This window comes from Leptopilina heterotoma, unplaced genomic scaffold (assembly GCF_015476425.1).
Source record: "Leptopilina heterotoma isolate Lh14 unplaced genomic scaffold, ASM1547642v1 Lhet_68, whole genome shotgun sequence".
Lineage (NCBI taxonomy): Eukaryota > Metazoa > Arthropoda > Insecta > Hymenoptera > Figitidae > Leptopilina > Leptopilina heterotoma.
In genome coordinates this window covers 1,692,341-1,715,695 of record NW_025111157.1, presented here as the reverse complement: position 1 = coordinate 1,715,695, position 23,355 = coordinate 1,692,341, and the positions used below count along the sequence as shown (strand labels likewise).

At 24.0% G+C, this 23,355-nt stretch overlaps 3 protein-coding genes across 4 annotated transcripts; 2 read left to right on the top strand and 1 right to left on the bottom strand.

Moving 5' to 3' along the window:
- The first annotated feature begins 195 nt into the window (after positions 1 to 195).
- LOC122510406 (syntenin-1-like) lies at positions 196 to 5,663 on the top strand. 2 transcript variants are annotated; one of them, XM_043625024.1, is made up of 8 exons: positions 196 to 594; positions 1,173 to 1,233; positions 1,312 to 1,524; positions 1,678 to 1,788; positions 3,410 to 3,645; positions 3,774 to 3,927; positions 4,032 to 4,141; positions 4,223 to 5,663. In XM_043625024.1, the coding sequence occupies exons 2-8, from the start codon at positions 1,183 to 1,185 to the stop codon at positions 4,275 to 4,277; spliced, it is 930 nt and encodes a 309-aa protein (XP_043480959.1). In that variant the 5' UTR covers positions 196 to 594; positions 1,173 to 1,182; the 3' UTR covers positions 4,278 to 5,663. The 2 variants fall into 2 exon arrangements, with proteins under 2 accessions (XP_043480959.1, XP_043480960.1); XM_043625025.1 differs by lacking the exon at positions 196 to 594 and adding an exon at positions 974 to 1,084.
- A 991-nt stretch (positions 5,664 to 6,654) lies between these two features.
- On the top strand, positions 6,655 to 16,825 carry LOC122510405 (protein brunelleschi). The gene is made up of 11 exons (XM_043625023.1): positions 6,655 to 7,796; positions 7,869 to 8,142; positions 10,720 to 10,918; positions 10,997 to 11,407; positions 11,483 to 11,897; positions 13,532 to 13,752; positions 13,881 to 14,241; positions 14,324 to 14,480; positions 14,604 to 14,781; positions 14,892 to 15,115; positions 16,533 to 16,825. The coding sequence occupies exons 1-11, from the start codon at positions 6,859 to 6,861 to the stop codon at positions 16,719 to 16,721; spliced, it is 3,567 nt and encodes a 1,188-aa protein (XP_043480958.1). The 5' UTR covers positions 6,655 to 6,858; the 3' UTR covers positions 16,722 to 16,825.
- A 1,874-nt stretch (positions 16,826 to 18,699) lies between these two features.
- Positions 18,700 to 23,293, bottom strand: LOC122510255 (ATP-dependent DNA helicase PIF1). Its single transcript, XM_043624751.1, has 2 exons — positions 22,403 to 23,293; positions 18,700 to 19,913 (listed from the first exon to the last, which is right to left on the bottom strand). The coding sequence occupies exons 1-2, from the start codon at positions 23,157 to 23,159 to the stop codon at positions 18,808 to 18,810; spliced, it is 1,863 nt and encodes a 620-aa protein (XP_043480686.1). The 5' UTR covers positions 23,160 to 23,293; the 3' UTR covers positions 18,700 to 18,807.
- Between the last annotated feature and the right edge of the window lie 62 nt (positions 23,294 to 23,355).

Sequence of the window (23,355 nt, the reverse complement as noted above, 5' to 3'; positions counted from 1 at the left end):
AATTCTACTTGATAAAATAATACCCTGCATTGTTAATTTTCTTCTTTCTTAATAGGATATTTCTTTATTTTCTAAATTGAGAACTTTCTTTCAATCGATTTTAAACATTTTTGGAAATTTCATATTTTTCCAAGTAAATTCAAAATGGCGGACACATCGCAGCGCCATCTAGTTCAATTATAAATTATTATAAATTGTATAAAATGCATAAAATGTCAAAATAGAAAAATTCAATTTAATTTTTAAAAAAAATTGCCATTTTTCGACTATTCAAGTTATTTGAAAAAATTCCAGTGTGCGAAAAGTGAACAAATTTATTAGCATTCCAAGAAAATTGGGAATAAATTATTTAATTGTATGACAAGAGAATAGAAGACACATACACATTTGCGCATCGTGCTTGGGTGCTCTCTGTGTTTGACGTTTTTGTTGTTTATTGGGATTTCCAAAGGTTACATATATTTGTCATCATCAATTCCAATTGCATCAAGTTGCTCTCGGTTTCAAGTGAATCATACATTCACGAAAGTACTCCAGGTCAAGAAACTTTCTACATTAATAACCTGTCAATAGCGTAAAAAGGTTGTCAATTCGGTGAGTGTCTTTTTTCTATTTGTTGTGTTTATTTTTCTAAAGTGTAGTAATATTTCTAATAATTATATTACATTACAATAACCATTGACAATGGTTATTAAATTACACTAATGGTTATTATATTATACTTATAATTATAATAATTATGAGTTTAAATTATTAGAAAATAAATTAGTTTAATTAAAATTGTATTTCTATACAATTATAATAGCTGTCTGTGAAATATTCTATCTGTACAAAGGAAATGTATGCGTGATAATCAATTTGAAATAATCCAAGCACATGAGCCATAGACGTCATTATGATAAAAGAGTATCTTTAGATGAATTGAGAATTATATTTTCTTATCTACGAGTATCTGTAGAAGGAAATATTCACATTTCCACTAACCAAAAAAAATAGTTAAAGAAGAAAATATTTTCTATTAAATACTTTGGTCTAAATTGTTGTTTTCTAAATTAGCACGCAGTATATAATTAAGTAGATAAAAGTATAATTATTTTAAACATTTACCTATACTTATGATTCACTTTCTAGTAAAAATTCGATTTTCTTCTAATTTTGACTTTTTTTCAAAGGAATTTAAAAATGGCACTTTATCCATCCTTGGAAGATATGAAGGTTGATCAGCTTATGAAGGTAAGTGACAGAAAAATTGTGTAAAATTTTTCATTTAATTATCGTAGTTTTATTAATTTTCCTCTTAACTTGTTACAGGCTCAATTACAAGCTGAAACTCAATATCCATCAATTTCACCTAATTCAATAGCTCAACCTGCTGCTCCTTCGGCTCCACCATTATTATCACCCTCTCAAGTTGGTGGTCCTGGTGCACTTTATCCATTATTGGGTGAATATATGGGACTGGAAATAAATGAAGATGCGATTGCTCAAAGTTTACCGGAATATGCTATCATCAATCGTGAAAGTGTGAGTCAATTTAAAAAAAAATGAATTTTATTTACTAGTTAGAATTATTTGTGAATTATTACATTTATTAGTTAGAATTCTATTTAGAAAATTTATTATAAATCTAAAATTATTTGAAATCTGCATTTTTCATATTTTTATTCACAATTTTAGTTTGAAATGGCTATTCCTGCTCAAAGTGGTCCTCTTGCCGGATTGACTGCTCCAGTTTCGAGTCAATCACTTTCACTACAAAAAGCAATTGTCACCAATGGAATCAGAGAAGTAATTTAATTAAAGAACTCTTTAAATTATTCAGGGTTACCACAAGTCAGGGAAAGTAGAATTGATCAGGAAAAAGTCAGGAATTTTTAATAAAAGTACTGGAAAAAATTTAGTTTTTAGAATTCATAAGAAAATTCTCAATTATCTTTAGAAATAATATAATTCTTAGAATTTCAATTATATTCAATGCAATTTTTATAAAATTTCAGAAAAGAATTCAATTATTTTCCGTACAATTTTATTAAAATTCCTATAATGAATTAAATTATTTTTAACAATTTTAATAAAATTCTTCAAAGGAATTTCATTCATTTTCAAATCTTTTCATAAAATTCTTGGCAAGAATTCAATTATTTTTATAAAATAATATTTTTCCCGAGAAATTAATTATTTTCAATACAATTTTAATTAAATTTCTGGAAAGAATTCAATTATTTTTAAAAATTTTAATAAAATTCTTGGAAGGAATTTATTATAAAATTTATTATAAAATTTTTCGTGAGAATTCAACTATTTTCCTTACAATTTTATTATACAATTCCTGAAAAGAATTCAATTATTTTTAAAAATGTTAATAGAATTCTTCGAAGGAATTTATTTAATTTTCATATCATTTTATAAGGAATATAATTAAATTCAAATTTTTTGACAAAATTCTTCTCAGAAATTCAATTATTGTCATATAAATAATAAAATTTTTCGTGAGAATTCAATTATTTTCAAATATTTTAATAAAATTTTTCGAAAGAATTCAATCATTTTCAATACAATCTTAATTAAATTTCTGAAAAAAATTCAATTATTTTTGATAGTTTAAAAAAATATTCTTCAAAGGAATTCAATTTTCTATATTTAATTAAAATTCTTGACAAGAATTTAATTTTTCTCATTCTACAAGTTTTTCTCATTCTTACATTCTTTGTAGGAATTCAATTATTTTCTATACAATTTTATTACAATTCTTGTAAAGAATTCAATTATTTCATAAATAGTAAAATTCTTCGACGGAATTTTTTCAAATTTTTTGCAAAAATTCTTCTCAGAAATTCAATTGTTTTCATAAATAATAAAATTTTCACAGGAATTCAATTATTAAAATATTTCAAAGAATTAAAAAAATGTTTATAAAATTCTACGTTCCGAATTTAATTATTTTCATAAATAATAAGCCTTATTGCAGGATCTATTTTTGAATTTTAATAATTGAATTCTCGTAGAAGTTTCTAATAAAAATTAATTTAAAAATTAATTTCAGTTAAAATTTCAGATAATTTTTTTAAATTATTGAATTTTAAAAAGTTTTGAATTTTTTGAAAATTTTAATTCCTAATAGAAGAAATAATAATGAATAATTTTTTTTTTTTTAAAAAGAAGTTATTTATGTTTTCGAATAATTTTACTTTTAGAGAAATTTGCAAATAAAAGTATTAGAACAGTTTTTTTTTTGAGTATGTTATCATTTTTAGAGTGAATCAAAATATTCTTCAGGGTCAAGGAAAAAGTCAAAATTTTGTCTGGAATTCAGGGAAAAGTAAGGGAAAAACAAAATTAATTTTTTGTGGCAACCCTGTATTATTTGATACTTTAATATTTAATATACCAAATTTTATTTCTATTTTAGTTGACACTTTGTAAGGATCAGAACGGAAAAATTGGAATTCGAGTTCACTCGGTGAACAATGGTGTTTTTATTTGTTTAGTGACAAAAGGATCTCCCGCTGCATTGGTTGGTTTAAGATTCGGTGATCAAATTTTGGATATTAATGGTGTATCGGTAGCTGGATATTCTATGGATCAAGTTCATAAAATCTTTCGTAATTCACCGGTGAATGGAATAAAAGTTGTCGTGAGAGACAGGTAAAATTTGTATCCAAGAAAAAGTGCCTAAAAAGCAAAAAATTCTTGGGAACATATAATTTTTACAAAATTAGTTTTATTTAACTAAAAAATTTGTTTTTTTCATGAAATAATGAATTTATTTACAGACCATTTGAGAGAACAGTCACAATGCACAAAGACAGCACTGGACATATTGGCTTTCAATTTAAAAACGGAAAAGTCACTGCATTAGTTAAGGATTCATCGGCCTCTCGAAATGGACTCCTCACTGATCATCAAATTCTCGAGATTAATGGCAAAGTAAGAAACAGAAAAAAAAGAAATCTATTTTGTTTAGTGACAAAATTTTTTCAAGTGGGAAAAAATTTAATTTTTGAATTTATCCTTTTTTTCTCTTATTGCAGAACGTGATTGGTTTAAAGGATAAGGATATAACGATTGAAATAGAAAGTGCTGGTGACATCATAACAGTGACAGTAATTCCTTCCTTTATCTACGATCACATGATTAAAAAGTAAGGAAATTATTTTTATCAAAAAAAAAAAAAAAAAAAAATAGAAAAATTAGGACAATTTTGACAATTTTCTGATTTCAGAATGTCTGGCAGTCTCCTGAGAAACATAATGGACCACTCAGATCCAATGCTTTAAACGACGAACAAATTTGATAAAGCACGAAACTTAATTTTTACAAACAATGACTGATAAAGGAATGACAAAATTACTTCCAATTCTTTTTCTAAAATATTTATTATTCAAGGTAAGCATATTTATAGTCTAAGAAAATATCATTTTTTAGTCATTTTTCCACAGTAATTATTAAAAAGAAAAAAAAATCTTGCCAAAAGAAAATGACTTCAAAGCACGATGAAGGCATTATAAAAACGAAAAAAAAAATAGTTTGTCGTTTTTTGCACAAGTTTGCGAAATTTCACACTCACACACAGAGAGAAAATAATTAGTTTTAGTGATACGTATAATAAAAAAGGCTTCTTTTTACAATTCGGCAGAATAATGCATATTAACTATTTAAAAAAAAACATTGAATGTGGACTAAATATTAGAAAATTGGTAGCCTATAGGGATAAGAATAAGAATAAGAATCTTGCTCTTTAAACCTATTTACGTATTTACTATACTAGAGCTGAATCTCTAAAGAAGATGCTCAAGAAAAAAAAACTTATTGTCACACACTATATTGAAATAAAGTTAAAGCTACTTCCAAAATTGAAATTTTGTCAAATTTCAAATTTAGTGCGCTTTTTTTTATTCTTCAAATCAAGTTTTTTGAAATAAAATCAAAACCAAAAAGGCCTTCCACTTTCAATTAATTCATTAATTGCTAATAGACTTTATTTCAGTATTATAACTAAGTTTAATCCCAGTGAAATATTTCCTCTACAGATATTTAAGAGATGATTTTTGTCTATCAGAATTGATTATATATATGAAAATATAAATATATATTTAGAGGTAAAGAAAAATTCACGAATAGTTTGCAGTTGAATTTAAATATTCCAAGTGCCAATTTAAGGTTCTAGTTTTCAAAATAAAAAAATTAATTCGAGGTGTATAGTTTAAAGCGTATAAAATTTTTGTTATAAATATTTACAATTATATTTTTTGAAGTTAATTTTTTTGGTTAAGAAATGATTTTTTGTTTTTTTTTATATTATCACACCGAGTCTGAAAGTGTATGAGAATATTATTGTTACATTTATTATAAACTACGATGTCAATATTTTTCAGAATCGTAAAATCATTATATTATATTCGGTATAGATATAGCCTCGAACTGCAGTAAAAAAAAAATGTTTCTGCTAAACGTGCCACAATTTTTTATAGGGGAAAAAAAATAAAATTGTATGTATTTGTGTATGTATGAGAAGATTATAAAAAATGTTAGAAACAAAGAAAATATAATTCACATGGTAGTTCTTATGTGATATATATACAAATTTATATCGACAATAGTATCTTTTTTTTTATTTTATCCTTTGTATCGAAAGATATGTTAAATAAAAATTTTATTTGTCATTTCTGTTTAACTTTTTTCGAAAATTCCCACCAATTCCAACTTTCTATTTCTGACAAGAATTAATTTTTTAATATTATTTCATTATTACAAAAGCTTTAACTCAATTATCTTGATACATAACAAAATCCTTCACAGAAATACAATAATTTTTAGGAATTTTAATAAAATTCTTTACAAAATTCAATTATTTTTATAAGCAATAAAATTCTTCTTGGGAATTCAATTATTTTTAAAAGTAATAAAATTCTTGGAAGAAATTCAATTATTTTTAAAAATTTTCACGAATATCTCGTCAAAAATTCAATTATCTCTAATTCTTTACAAATAGCAAAATTTTTCTTTAAAAATTCAATTATTTTCAAAAATTTAAATAAAATCTTTGCAAAAGTAAAATTACTTTCAAAAGTTTTTCGCAATTCGATAATTTTCAATATTTACTATTTTCATAAAATTTATCAACAGATTTAATTATTGAAGAAACTTTTTGACAAAATTCTACGAAAACATTCAATTATTTTAAAAAATATTCAAATTAATTTAGAATAGAATTTTAAAAAAAAATTCGAAAAAATGAATTATTTAACGAAAATTTTATACAATTTTCTCAATAATTCAAATACTTTCACTAATAATAATATTTTATTATTAAGCAGTTTTATAATAAAAAATAAATAAATATAAAAAAATAATAAAATATTCTTGAGTTGTTGACACCATACATAACCTCAAAATTAAAATATTATCGAAATTTTTTTTACAGTTTTTACAACAATAAAAAATATAATGAGAATTAATGTTATCATACCTTGAAAGATTTATTTATAAAATACCTATTAAGAAAACATTTATTTTGAGTCAAAATATTTTCACAAATAATGATTTTTTAACATTCTATATTTTATTAACGTATAATAACATTTTTTTCATAACAAAATTAAATTTTTGTGGCAACCGTGGCAACCCTGATCAGCGACCAATCAGAAGATTGAAACGTCAGACATTTAAAAATGGCGGAATCAGTCAGCTGTCAATCGTGTTTGTTTGTTTTTTTTTCTTGGTAAAAAACTAAACAGATTTAGCTTATTTTAAATAAAAGAGTGAACAGTGGATTGATAAAAAGTGATATAAATTAATTAACTTAATTAAAGAAAAGTGATCGATAGATATTTCCAAATGTTGGTTACATGATTATAAATGCGAGCAGCGGTTAGTGTTCTATTGTCGAGTCCAGTGCCCGACATAAAAATGTCATATCCCGACTATGAGCAAACAGCTCACGATCATGCAGCATTATTAATTCTCTTGAAACCAATTGGCACACAAATAAAACAGAAAACAATCGGCAAATTATGGGAACGTATTGTTAAAGCAGGAAGTCGATTTTCCATAGAGGATCAAAAAATAGGAAATCGAGAGATTTTAATTCGTTTTGTTAAGGATCATCCAGTGGAGAATATTGAATGGGGTGATTTTCAAACACATCGACGACTTCTTGGTTTAATAACATTTGGAAAATATGAAAATCAAATTGAACTCAATGAACTTTGTCGATTGCACGAAACACTAAAAGTTAAATACAATGAGACACTTTATGATTCGACAGCCGTTTTTTTGGGACCTGTCGCTTCTAATCGTGTCAATGAACCGCCACCTGACTTTACAACACCCTCGAATTTCAAAACAATAGCAAATTTTTATCCAGACGACACATGTCCAGATTTAGAAGTTCAAATGTCGGAGTGTTTCAAAAATTTATTCATTATCTTAGAATCGAAACGAGTTGATCGTTCACGAGAGAAATTAGATCGTGTACCAATGCTTGCTGCGCCTTTTGAGAAGAAAGATTTCATTGGTTTGGATATGGAATCAAGGAATAATAAAAAAAGATGTGTTGGTCGAATGACAAAACATTTGGGTGATCTTTGCCTTCAGGCTGGTTTATTAGCCGATGCTTTGAGTCATTATAATTCGGCTGCTGTCACATTACAAGCGGTTAACGATTGGTTATGGCTCGGAGCTGCTTACGAGGGTTTGTGTGCTGCTTCGGCACTTATTTTGTATCCGAACATGTGTCGTAATTTGCCTCTACAAAGAAATTCGTCTCTCCAAGAAGGAAGTCCGGGAAAACAAAGGTGAGGAAATAAATTAGAAAACAAATAAATAATTAAATTGATGGTAGTTATTATTTTTAATTCTTTTTCCAGACGAGGATCGCAGGCTTTTAATGTATTACCATCGCCACCGAGTATTGAGATATTAAAAAGCAGTATGCCGAATATTTTATCGCCAGAGGATATTTCGAAAAAGTACCGTGAGGCGATTGTGCACTACAGTAAATATCAAAATGCAGGAATAATCGAAACCGAAGCGAGCTTCAAAGCAACACGAATATCAATTGAACAAAATTGTTCACTTCAAGCTGCTTCATTTTTAAACAATGTTGTCTTTATTAACTTGAAAATGACCGAACGAGAAAAGGTGAGAATTTTAAGCTAAAACACTAAAAATAATTATTTTTAGTGTTTTAACTTATAATTATAATTATAATTATAATTACAGATTTTGCACTCGATAATTAATTTTAAAAAAGTAGCAAAAAGTAGCTTTTAAACTAAAAAATGTAGTAAAAAAGTAGCTATCGAAAAATTAAACCTGACGAACAAAAATTCTTTATTATTCATGAAAAAGTAGCAAACAGTAGCTTTTAAACTAAAAAATGTAGTAAAAAAGTAGCTATCGAAAAATTAAACCGGACGAACAAAAATTCCTGCAACGAATTTTATTATTCATAAAAGAATTTAAATATTTATAAAAATAATTTAATTCTCCCGAAGAATTTTATAAAAATTATTAAATAATTCATTTCTTTCGACTAATATTATGCAAATTCTAATTTAAATAATTGAATTCCTGAGAAATTTGTATTATTCATGAAAAGAATTGAATTCATACGAAGATTTTTACAAAAAAATATTTTAAATAATTGAATTCTGTTTGGAAATTTTATGAAAATAGTAAATATTAAAAATCATTGAATTACAAATTTTTTTAAAAATAATTAAATTTTAGAAAGAATTCGATTAAAATTTTTGACAATAATTATTGGATGTCTGTATGGTATTTTATTCAATTTTTTTTAAAAATAATTGAATTCCTAAAAAGCATTTTATTATTTATGAAAATAATTAAATTCTTGCGAACGATTTTATTATAATTTTTTTTTAATTTTTTCCAAGAAGAAAATTATAACTTTTGAAAGTAATTGAATTCTTGTGATGAATATTGTTATTTATGAAAATAATTGAATTTCTAAAAAGAATTTTTTCAAAAAATTAGAAAATAATTAAATTCCTTCGAAGAATTTTATTGTTTATAAAAATGATTGAATTCTTTCCAGAAATTTTATTAAAATTGGATTGAAAATAATTGAATTCTCGGAAAAATTTTTTTATTATTTATGTAAATAATTGAATTCTTGACAAGAATTTTATCAAAAGATTTGAAAATTAATTAAATTGATTAGAAAAAATTATTTAAAAATGTATTTAAGACAATTGATTTCTTTCGAACAGTTTTTTAAAAATATTTGAAAATAATTAAATTCTTTTAAAGAATTTTTAAAAACATTTTTTTAAGTAATTAATTTTTTCGAAGAATGGAAATTAAATTTTTAAGAATAATTACATTTTTTGAGCAATTTCTGTAAAATTGTATTAAAAATAATTTAAATTCTGTGATGAATTTTATTATTTATAAAAATAATTAAATTATTGCGCTAAAAATTTTATTAAAATATTTTAAACGAATTGAATTTCTGTGAAAAATTCTGTTATTTTTGAAAACAATTGAATTCTTGTGATGAATATTGTTATTTATGAGAATAATTGAATTTTCAAAAGAATTTTATTAAAATGCCTCAAAATAATTAAATTTTCGTGAATAATTTTGTTATTTTTCAACAAAATTAAATTCTTTTGAAGAATTGTTTATGTAAATAATTGAATTCTTGGGGAAGAAGTTTGTTTAAATTTAAACGAATAATTGAATTACTTTAAAAAAATTTAATTAAATTTTATTTAAAATAATTGATTACATTCGAACAATTTTAATAAAATTTTCAAAAAGAAATGAATTCCTCAGAAGAATTTTCGTATTTATGAAAATAATTGAATTTTGCAAAGATTTTTATTAAAATTCCTAAAAATAATTGAATAAAATTTTCGAAAATAATTGAATTCCTGAGAAGAATTTTCGTATTTATGAAAATAATTGAATTCTTGCGAACGATTTTATTATAATTTTTTGAAATAATTGATTTTCCAAAAAGAAATTTATTACTTTTAAAAATAATTGAATTCTTGTGATAAATATTGTTATTTATTAGAATAATTAAATTTTTCAAAGAATTTTATTAAAATGCATAAAAATAATTAAATTTGTGGGAATAATTTTATAATTTTCGACATAATTGAATTGTTTGGAAGAATTATTTATGAAAATAATTGAATTCTTGCTTAGAATTTTGGCAAAAATTTTTTTTAAAAATTGAATTTCCTTGAAAAAAGTTATTATTACTGAAAATATTTGAATTATTGAGAAGAATTGTATAGAAATTTTTGTTAAATAATTCATTTTTTTGAAAATGTTATTCTACATTAATTGAATTTCTGTGGAAATTTTATTATTTCCGAAAATAATTGAATTTTGGATGAATTTTATCAATTTTTTTGTTAAATACTTGTATTCTTTTACGAAATTTTATGAAAATATTGTAGAGATTGAAGATAATTGAATTTCCAATATTTTTCGAAAATAATTGAATCGTTTTAAAGAATTTGATTATAATTTTTGAGAATAGTTTTTTGATTTTCAGTATTAGCGAATTTAAAGCAGTAAAAATTCTCAAAAAAAAACAGAAATAATAGCGTTTAGTAGCTGTCTTAAAAAAAAGTACACAATTAGTAGCATAACGTAAAAAAAAGTAGTAAATAGTAAGTTTTTGTAAATGAGTGCGTAGCCTGTAATAAAGTGACAAAAAATAATTTAATTTTTCAGATTGAACGATTCACTACTTTGGCGGATCTTTTCACTTCCTTTGGATTTATAAGAAAAGCCTCATTTTGTACAAGATTAGCAGCAACTCGTTACGTTTCGCAACATAATCGAAATCCAGATTGGCAGCAATGCTATAAACTTTTGTTGCAAGCCACCGGTGGTTTTAAATTATCCCTCGATCCACTGGACATGCCTTATGGTGAATAGAACAAAGGAACTAAATTATAGCAGACAATTTTTTCACTTTAATTTTTCACAAAGATAATTTCTCCCCCAGATGGACAGAGAGGATGGCCGGCGATACAAATTCAAGTGATAAATGAATTGGTTGCCGCTGCAAATCGTATGGGAAATCCAGCACTGTCAACGAGACATTTGACATTTTTACTTCAGACAATGTACAATCATTTGGGTCAAAACGAACGAAAAGAGACGGCACTTCAATTACAAGCCGTTTCACAACAATGTGAAGGTGCACCAGTTCCGCTTGTACTCGATTCCGGCACCGTAATTCCGCCAGCGAATTTAACGAACATTCCAAAAACAAAATCGTTTGCTTTGAAAAATCTACAACCACATTTGCAGCCACAAAAAATTGAAAGAGTAAAAGAGGATCACGGTCCATTCTTATTTACACCGATTAATTTTGGCTCGTTAGAGAGAAAAGCAACATCAAAAAGCAAAGTTGGTGAGTAAAACAAATTGACATTTAAAACAATTAAAACGGTCTTAAATTATTTCGAATTTCTCCTTTTTTGGAAAGATTATCTTTGGGTGGAGGGCGATATTTGCGAGGCAACAATGCAACTCATAAATCCCCTGCCGTTTGAACTTCACGTCTCAAATATGAGACTACTAACAAGTGGAGTTGTTTTCGAATCAATTCCGGAGAGTATAACACTGCCTGCCGAATCGGGTCCGATTGCTGTGATTTTAGCTGGGAAACCAAAGGAAGTTGGAGATTTGGAAATTCTCGGCTTCAGTACACACACTTTGGGTGTTAAGTCAAATTGTAAATTGCGTTATATGGAAGGAATGCCACATCCGCAGTATTCCATTGAAGTTGTACCCGCATTGCCAAAAATTGATTTATCAACAAGTTTACCTCAAACGGCAAGTTTCAGTTCGGGGGAAAATATTGTCACCAGTGCGAGTATTTCCCTCTATGGCGGTGAAAGGTATTACTTGGAAATTATTAAATTAATAATTTTACTTAATTTCAAAATTAATTGAATTTTAAAAGTGTTGCGTTTAGTTCTCATGAATAAAAAACTCAAAATAAACAAAAGAAAAAAACTTCAAGAGGTTTCAATTTCAAATTTGATAAAATTTCAATTTTCAATGAATTTAAATAGAAAGAACATAGTTTTTTGAAAAATTCTAATAATTCAAATTTTTCTGAAATAAGTTAAATTTTTTAAAATGTTTTTAATTAGTTATTAAAAATAATGGATTTGTAGAAGAATTTTAGTTAAAAACACTACAAAAATTGTATTTTGGAGAAGTTACAAATTATTGCAGAAATTCAATTACATGTAAAATTTTTTTTAAATTCTCGTCAAAATTTCAATTATCTTCATAAATAATAAAATTCTTCTCCGAAATTAAATTATTTTCAATAATTGTAATCAAATTCTTGACCAAATTTCAATTATTTTCAAAAAATTTCCAAAAGAATTCAATTATTTAAAAAAATGTTAATAAAATTCTACGCAAACATTTAATTATTCTCATAAATAATACAAATTTCTTAGGAATTCAATTGTTTGGAAAAAATGTTTGATGATATTCTACGCAAATTAATTAATTAACTTTAAGCAAATTATTTTCATATATAATAAAAATTTCACAGGAATTTAATTATTTTCAAATTTTTTGATAAAATTCTTATCAAGAATTCAATTATTTTCATAAAGAATAAAATTTTTTGCGAGAATTTAATTATTTTTAATAAAATTTTATTACAATTCTTGGGAAGAATTCAATTATTTAAAAAAATTTTAAGAAAATTATTCGATGGAATTTAATTATTTTCACATTTCTACGATAAAATTCTTGACAATAATTCAATTATTTTTAATAATTTTAATAAAATTCTTCTGAGAAATTCAATTATTTTCAAATTTTTTTTATTAAATTCTTGGCAAGAATTCAATTATTTTTATAAAGAATAACATTTTTTGCGAGAATTTTATATTATTTTTAATATAATTTTATTACAATTTCTGGAAAGAATTCAATTATTCTTAAAAATTTTAAGAAAATTATTGAAAGGAATTTAATTACTTTTAAATTTTTTGATAAAATTCTTAGAAATAATTCAATTATTTTCATAAAGAATAATATTTTTTGCGATCATTTGAATTATTTTTAATACAATTTTGTTACAATTTCTGAAAAGAATTCAATTATTCTTAAAAGAATTGTTTGGAAAAATTTTTGTCAGGAATTCAATTAATTTTAATACAATTTTATTACAATTTCTGGAAAGAATTCAATTAATCAGAAAAGTTTTAAGAAAAATTTTCAAAGGAATTTAATTATTTTCACATTTTTTGATAAAATTTTTGGCAGAAATTCAATTATTTTCATAAATAATCAAATTTTTCAATAGAATTCAATTACTTTTAATACAATTTTATTACAATTCCTGGAAAGAATTCAATTATTTTTAATAAAATGTTAATAAAATTCAAAAATCAAATTTTTTTCCGAGTCGAAGACTCGGAGTGATCGATTTCTTTATGTTTTGTAATAATATTCTTATAATTTGTTGAATATATTACTATTATTCTTAAAAAATAATTTTCAGCTCTGAATGTACAATTACAATAACAAATGTCGGACAAGTTCCAATAGAAATGTTTGAAATTTCGATTCAATCGTCCTTGGACACACAAACGGAATCGAAAGTTTTTCACTGGAACGAGGAGGAACTTAAAAAACAATTACCACTGGAACCAGGAGCAAGTACCTGTTTGACTCTACATTTATATGCCGTTATGGAATTTGTGGTGCCATCATCATCGAATGGTATATTACTCTGAATTTTAATTTAATCTAAAAAGAAAAATTTAATCTCACGAATGAAATAATCATAGGATGTAAAAAAATTACTGAAATAAAAATGAAAAAAAACTTAATCGAAAATTTGATTTCAGATATTAACAGCAACGCTTACATGAGTCAACCAAATAGTTTATTAACTCAATCAGGTTCGAATTCATTGCCATCGAGATTGAGTTCATTATCTCAGCACACGAAAAGACAATCGGAATTGACATCTTCATTTCGTTCGGGTTTAAGTAGCAATTCAACGAATTCCTCGATGATTAGTTCACGACTCTCGAAATTAGCAGTTCCTTTAAATTCTCTAAATGCAATTGAGGGACAACTTAGAATAAAATATTCTGGAGCTGATGGATTAGTTGCTGGTTATTGTCGTGTCTCTTCTGTATTTATTACCATTGAAATTTTACCGAGCATTCAAATAACAAATTGGGACGTTCTTCCGGCAGAAACGTAAGTTTTTATTTTTTTTTTTTTTTTGACGCTAACTTCAGAGGAATTTTTTATTTTCTAAGCGATAATTTTCATTTTACAGAGCATCGCAGTTTTATCTTGTTCTGGATGTGATTAATAATACAAATCATGAAATGGAATTACACTACACAGAGAGTAAATGTATTTATATGGAAGGAAGAGAATCGTGTAGAATTCCTGTTCCTGTAAATCGTTGTCCACTTCACAAATTAACGACGGTATTAAATAATAATTTAATAATAATAATAATTTAATAATAATTTTATTTTAATTTGGTTGAAATTAAAAAAGAAAAAGAAAATAATTAGAATGTCCGTTAAGTGTATTTTTTCTTCCTGTAGATAAAAGAAGACGTTGACAATGGGGAATTGAAGAAAATTTGTGCTGACCACATAGCTTCGCTTGTTGATTTGCGTTGGCATTTACTGGGCACTGATTTGACGGGAAAGGCAAATTTATCAGGAATTACTCTAACACAAAATATGTTGGATTTAGTTCGAATGAGTCCACTGCAGTGGGGTATGAAATATTTTTCATTTTTTTTAATAACTAAAAGAAACTAAAACCTACATCTAATTATAATTGAAAGAAACATTTTATGACAATTTAAAATTTTTAAATTTCAACAGAAGTGAAAATAAATGACAATATCATTCGAGCACAAGATGAATTGACATGTGTTTTGGGCGAATGCATCAGTATCGGTGTTGGTGTTTGCAATGCACTGGACAATCCACTACGAGATCTCACACTGTCGATAAATTTTTATCAGGATCATCACAATGGAGTTAATAATTATCGACTGGACACAAAACTATCTATTGCTGGTTCCAATAAATTTCTACTTCCTTCGGTAAATATTCCAATTTAATTACATAATTTAATTGTTATGAAGAATTTATTTGAAAATACTGAAGTTTTTTTTAAATAATTTTAATTGAAAATTTTGAATAAATTGAAAATAATTGAAATTTATAAAAAAAATTGTATCAAAAAGTTTTGAGAATAATTGAATATTTCAAAAAAAAATTTACTACAATTTATAAAAATAATTGAATTTTTTCGAAGCATTTTATAATTTATAAAAATAATTGAATTGTTTCTAAAAATATTATCGGAATTTTTGAAAATAATCGAATTTTATTAAAATTGTATTAAAAATAATTTAATTTCTCCGAAGAATTTTATTATTTATAAAAACAATTGAATTCGTGAGAAGAATTTTATTATTTATAAAAATAATTGAATTCCTGTGAAGAATGTTATTATTTATAAAAATAATTGAATTCTTTCCAGAAATTGTAATAAAATTGTATTAAAAATAATACAAATTCTCGCAAAAAATGTTATTCTTTATGAAAATAATTGAATTCTTGCCAAGAATTTTATAAAAATTTTTTAAAATAATTGAATTTCTCAGAAGAATTTTATTTAATTAAATAATTTAATTCTTGGCAAGAATTTTATTAAAATTATTAAAAATAATTGAATTATTAAGAATTTTATAAAAAAAATTGAAAGTAAATAAATTCCTTTGAATAATTTTCTTGAAACTTTTAAAAATAATTGAATTCTCGCAAAAAATGTAATTATTTATAAAGTCATTGAATTTTATCAAAGAATTTACTTAAAAGTTTTAATAATAATTGAATTCTTTCCAGGAATTGTAATAAAATTTTATTAAAAATAATTAAATTAATGCCAAGAATTTTTTTTTTTAATAAAAATAAATAATTTTTTTCAAAGAATTTTCTTAAAACTTTTAAAAATAATTGAATTCTAGTGAAGAATTATACTAAAATTGTATTAGAAAGAAATAAATTCTATGGAAGAATTTTATTATTAATAAATGGAAATATTTTAATTCGCTGGAAGAATTTTATTATTTATGAAAATAATTGAATTCCTCCAAAGATTTTTATCGAAATTCTTGCAAATATTCGAATTTTATTCACATTTTTAAAAATAATTGTATTTTTTTTGTGACATTGTATTAAAATTGTATTGAAAATAATTGAATTCCTTCAAAGAATATTATTTATGAGAATTCAATTATTATTGAATTCTTGCAAATAATATTATTATAATTTTTGAAAATAATAATAAAAAAATATTTAATTATTATGTACTTAATAAGTGAATTCTTTAAATTTTGAATCTGGAAATTATTTAAAAATTGTTGTTTATATTTGAAAATATAAAATTTTCTAATTTAGAAAATAGTAATAAATGGAATAGTAGTATTAATTAATATTATCTTTTCTTTACAGTTAAAAAAGTCAGGACGAGCATTTCATGAATGTCGTGTTGTATTTTTGACTTCGGGTCAATATAAAATCGACATTCAATGCAGTAGTCGTGAGCAAATGGCAAATTCACCATCACTTTGTACAGACACAACTGATAGTCACACTTGGCGTTATATACCACCGGTGGAAATTAGTGTCGCCGATTCTTAATATTTTCTTTTGTAAATTGTATATTTTCTCCTGTTAATAATTGTCAGATTTGTAAAAAATGTAACATTTTTTACATTATAATATATTTGAATTAATTATTAATACATTGTTTTTCTGTTTCTTTAAAGACCTTCAACTTTTTCAATTTCTGACAAAAATTCTTGTCAGACTTTCAATTATTTTCAAAAATTTCCCTCATTTCTATGATTTTCAATATCTACTATTTTAATAAAATTACCCAAAAAAAGTTTCATTATTTAAAAACAAACAGAAATTAAAATATTTACAAATTTTCTGTAAGTTTCTTGTCAACAATTTAATTATTTTCAGAAATAATAAAACTCATCGCAGAATTTCAATTATTTTTAATACAATTTTAATCGGATTCCTTGAAAAATTTAACTATTCTAAAAAATTTTATTAAAATTCGTCGAAAGAATTCAATTGTTTAAAAATTTGTTAATAAAATTCTTTATAAGAATTATTATTTTTAATAATTTTTGAAAATGTTCTTTGAGAATGAATTTTCACATTAATTTGTTTACAATTCAATTTTACGAAATTTCATCGATTATTCGGAAATTCTTCAATTAAATAAATATTAGAAATTATAAACTTCAAATAAGTTTTTTAAAAAATTTAATTAAACTTTTTGAAAAAAATTAATTCTACAAAATTTTAATTTGAAACCTTTTCAAAATTCAAAAAAATTCACGCTAGGATAATGATTTCCAAATTCAATTATTATTTAAAAATTTAAATGAAATTAATTTTTAAGTCAATTCTTGTTAGAAAAATCTACGATAATTCAATTGTTTATGTAAATACTAAAATAAATAATTTATTGAATAATTAAATCTTTCTTAAAATTGAATTCTCATAAAGAATTTTATCAACAAATTTTTAAATAATTGAATTCTTTCGACGAATTTTAATAAAATATTGTTAAGAATAATTGAAATTCAGCGATGGGTTTTATTATTTATGAAAATAATTGAATTATTGAGAAGAAATTTATAAAAACATTTTAAATAATTGAATTTGAAATTTTTATTATTTATCAAAATAATTGAATTCTTGCGTAGAATTTTATCAAAAATTTTTTTAAATAATTGAATTCTTTTGGAAGGTTTTATTAAAATAGTAGACATTAAAATCTATTGAAGAAATTTTGACAAGAATTTTATTAACATTTTTAAAAATAATTGAACTTTGGAGAAGAATTTTATCATTTATAAAGATAATTTAAATTTTTACAATTTTTTTTTAATTTAAATTATTTTAATACAAAAATTAATAATTCATTGAATAATTGAATGTTTCTTGAAATTGAATTCTAATAAAGAATTTCCCTTTATTTTTAAAAAAAACTTGCAATTTTATTAAAATAATTGAAATTAAGAAATAGAATTGATGCAAATTATTTCCTTATGAAAATTGAGAATTTTCTACAAAAAATATTAAGAAACGGGAATATCTAATGTTTTTCTTCCCAAAAGAAAAAAATGAATTTGTAAACAATATTGATATTGAGAAATAAAAATTATGCATAAAATGGGTATATTTCCTACTTTTTAGTCAAAATTTTTTAACAATTTTCAATTTTCTAGTATTTTTTATAAATAAAAAGGAGAATAATTTGCATAATAATTTAGATCAGACAAACGAAATTTGTTATAGAAAAAAGCATATAACATACAAAATGGGTATATTTTTTATTTGTTAATCATAATTCTTTTTTAAATTTTCTAATTTGATATATTATTTTATTATAAGTGAAAAAATACCTGCATATTTTCGATTCGTCAAATTTTTTCGTTTTCATTTTCAAATTTTTCAAATTTTTTTTCGTTTTTTTTAAAGAAAAAAGAAATTAACTACAAAACTGCGGGCAGGATGAATGAAAGAATACGGAGATTAATATAGTTAATTAATTAATTAATTAATTAATTAATTAATTAAGGAAAAAAATACAAAATTAAAGTAAATTATCTTGATATTTATTGTCTGGTAAAAAAATTATATTACCACTGGATTGCAGTTTTTTTCTTTCAGTCTTGTACACAAAAATGCTATTAATTAAAAGTCAGCATACTGAATTGGCTTTTCTTCCCAAACGAATGATTTGCATGTCGTGGACCCGTCGACGGAAATTTTTGTAAAATTCAAGAACAATTGGATTTGCCCAGACTTGCTTTGGATCGAAATTCAATACGCGAAGTGTCTCTAAACTTTGTGCTCTTGATAGTGCAACGTAAGCTTGACCGGCGTCGAAAACTCTCGTTAAACTCATTTCAACACAATCGAGAGTTAGACCTTGACTTTTGTGTATTGAAAAAGCCCAAGCGAGTTTACATGGAATCTGCTTTCGCTGAACACTACCGCCACTCGCCGTTTTTATTCCCCAGGTCTCCATTTTTGCATGATACAATCCACCGGATCGAAATTGAATAACTGGATAGTCGTCGAGAAATTTTATCACAACACCTCTTGCACCATTAACAAGTCCACCGCTAACGTTTATATTTTTCAAAAGCATCACTTGTGCGCCGACTTTTAAGATAAGTTTACTAGGAACCGGTAATTGTTGATCCAACGTCTTTGTCATCATATTATCGGAATCTTCGGCGATAAAGACTTTTTGTTCGCCGGATAATTTCTCCAATTGTGAATTATTGAGTTCGTTTGCTTCATTTATGTGAGTACATAATCTTGTTGCTAGAATACCATTGCTCTCGATTTTTTGCGTTGTTGTTGATTTTAGTTTCGTTGTAATTTCCTCGGTAACACGTCCAATGCGGATACTGTTTAGAATATTGACGAACGTTGAATCCTTTTGTCGATGAACAATTTTTAGCTCGAAATTCGCTTGTACGCATTCGGACCATTTTTTACTTTGAAAACAAAATTTTGCCTTGTCGTCCCTCTTCGAAACTGGTGGCAATTGAAAGAAATCGCCACATAAAATAATTTGAATACCACCAAAGGGTTTTTCGTTACGACGTATATAACGAGCGACAGCTTCAATTTTTTCAAAATAATCTGCGTCAATCATTGAAATTTCGTCTATTATTAAATGCTTTGTTTTACGCCAAAGTGAACTGGCTGTTGATTTTGAGGCTATTTTGCAACAATTTTCGATACTCGCGGTACCAATTCCTATGCCACAAAATTGATGAAGAGTTATTCCACCTGAAAAAGAGATTTTTTTTTAATATACTTTGTATTTTTTAATTATAGTTTTGAGAAATATTTTCAAAATTTAATTTTATATTTCTCTGACTTTTCTCTGATTTCCAAACAAAATTTTGCCTTTTTCTTATACGTTAAAGAATATTCTGATTCACTCCAAAAATTATTAGACACTCAAAAAAATGTTCTATTATTTACATTTATTTACGAATTTCTCTAATTGTAAAATTACTTCGAAAATAACAATAACTTCTTTTTTAAATAAATATTTAATCATTATTAATTTTCCATAGGAATTAGAGATTTAAAAAAATTTTATAAATTCAAACCTTTTTGAAATTAATCAACTTTAAAAATATTGTTATAAAACATAAAGATAACGATCACTCCGAGTCTTCGACTCGGAGCAATCGATATCTTCATGTTTTATAATAATTAAAGATGACACATTATTATTTTATATTATAAGAATATTTTTACTGTAACTTTTTCAAAATTATTTCCATCAATTCAATTCAATTATTATTTTTTAGAATTTATAACTAAAATTTTTCAATTATTTTTAATAATTTTTCAAAAAATACAAAAATAAATAATTTATTGAATAATTGAACTCAAAATTTAATTCTCATAAAGAATTTTACAAATAAATTTTTAAATCATGAAATTCTTTCGATGAATTTTCATAAAATTTTAAACAATAATTATTACATTTTTTTGAGAAATTCCATTTTAAAATTGAGTTAAAAATATTTGAAATTCTGACAAGAGTTTTATTATTTATGCAAATAAAGGAATTATTGCTGAGATATTTATAAACAATTTGTAAATAATTGAATTCATGTGAAATTTTTATTATCTACGAAAATAATTAAATTTTATCGTAGAATTTTAACAAAATTTTTTAAAAATAATATTGAATTATTTTTGAAAATTTATTTAAAATAAAATAAAATAATTAAATTATAAAAATTAATAAAACAATTAAAAATACTTGAATTGAGGGAATTTTTTAAAAATAATTCAATTTTTTAGAGAAATTTATTTAAAATTTTATTGCAAATATTTCAATTCTCCTAAAGAATTAAATCAAAAATTTTCAAAGAAATATTCTTATTGCGAAGAATATTATTAAATGTAAAGAAAAAATTTAATTCATCCGAGAAATTTTTTGGAATTTGTATTTAAAATAATTAAATGTTTACGTAGATTGGTAACAAAATTTTTTTAAAATAATTGAATTTCTTTGGAAAATTTTAAGCAATTAAAAATAATAATTGAATTGAGGAAAATTTTTGAAAACAATTGAAATTTTGTCCAGAATTCTATTAACATTTTTTATAATAATTGAATTTTGGAGAAGAATTTTTTTATTTACAAAAATAATTTAAATTTTGAAAAAAAATTTAAAATTTGTTTGAAAATAATTGAATTTTACAGAAGAATTTTATTATTTATAAAAATAATTCATATTTTGAAGAAAATTTTTTTAACTTTTTAAAAATAATTGAATTTTAGAGAAGAATAAAATAAATAATAATTGAAATTTTGAAGAAAACTTGTTTAATTCTTTCAATATAATTTAATTCTGGAGAAGAATTTTATTATTTATAAGAAAAATTTAAATTTTGAAGAAAATTAAAAATTTTGTTTGAAAATAATTGAATTTTATTATTTTTGAAAATAATTGAAATTTTAAAGAAAATTTTTTTAATTTTTGAAAATAATTGAATTTTGGAGCAGAATTTTATTATTATATTTATACAGATAATTGAAATTTTGAAGTTAATTTTTTAAAAATAATTGAAATTTTGATGGAAATTTTAAGAATTTTTTGAAAATAATTGAATTTTGGAGAAGAATTTTATTACTTATAAGAATAATCTAAATTTTGAAGAAAACTTTTTAATTTTTTAAAAATAATTGAATTTTAGAGAAGAATTTTATTATTTATAAAAATAATTGAAATTTTGAAGAAAACTTGTTTAATTTTTCGAAAGTAATTGAAATTTTGATGAAAATTTTAAGAATTTTTTAAAAATAATTTATTTTTGGAGAAGAATTTTATTATTTATAAAAAGAATTGATTTTTGGAAAAAGATTTAAGAATTTTTTGAAAATAATTGAATTTTGGAGAAGAATTTTATTATTTATAAAGATAATAATTGTAATTTTTTTAAACTGTTGAACATAATTGAATTTTTGCAATCTAACTTCTCTAAAATGCAAATTTTTTCAGTGTTTTGCACTAAAATTCTTCTATAAATCTATTATTTTTAATAATTAAATATATATTAAAAAATTCAACTAATTTCCGGAGAATTTGAAATATTACAATTTTCCAAAAAGCAAAGTTCTTTTAAATTTCTGATTAAATTCCTTCAAAATTGAAGTTTTATAAAATTTCAAATTAATACCCTTTTTCAGTTCTTTTAATAAAAATCCCAGACTTTACCCTAACTTCCCTGACTTTTTCCTGATTTTCTTACCAATGTGACAAGCTGCGACACCAGTGCTAGCAGTGGGCATCGTGACATTCGGTGGAAGAGCGTTAATAATTTTTTTCAATAAATAAGATTTTCCAGTACCAGCACTGCCGGTGAAGAAAACATTTCTCCCCGCTAAAATTGCATCAAGAACATTCTTTTGTTCTTCGGTCATTTCAATATTGGAACTAGCCAAATTTAATTTTTTTGCCTTTGGAATTTTTAGTGCATTTTCACTGATTGACTTTCGTTTCAAAACAGATTTTGGCGAGGGTGTTGTTAACGTTGCACGAGAGATTGTACCTGCTTTTTCTTTCGCTTTATTTAATTCGGAAACAGTCGATGGACTAATATCTGTGACACTTCCCATTACGTTTGACAACATTTTTTCCTTCGCTGAAATTTTTGTTGCTTTTTCCGTTTGTCCGGTCATTTTCACAAAAAGCGTCTTCAGAAAGTTGACTAGTTGAGCGACAGGAGCATTTGATAAATACAGTGTACATTTTTCCTCTTGAAATTTAATAGAAGCTTTTCCCTCCGACATAAAACGATTGAAAACCGAAATACCTCGTAATATTAATTTTATTGTAGTGTTCGTTTTTTCTGATCTAACTTCTATCAACATTTCACGTATATTATTTCTGATTAGACGCGTTGTCGCCGTTTTGTAATCAACTTTTCTTTTTATACAGCCTTCATTATTTAACCATTCTAATCTTGTGGTACACGTTACGAAACAACCTTCTGCTTCCTGACTCATTTTTAGAATAATACTAAGTAACTTATTTTACAAATTTTACTAGTTTACTAAAAAATATGCACGCTGAAACACGCGCAAGCAACAAACTCTCAAACTTCTTAACAGGACATTTAAACTGACCTAACCTAACTTTCTGACATTTATATTCCCGCGTTTCGCTGCTTTACGAGAATTGACGACTTTCACCGACAACTAC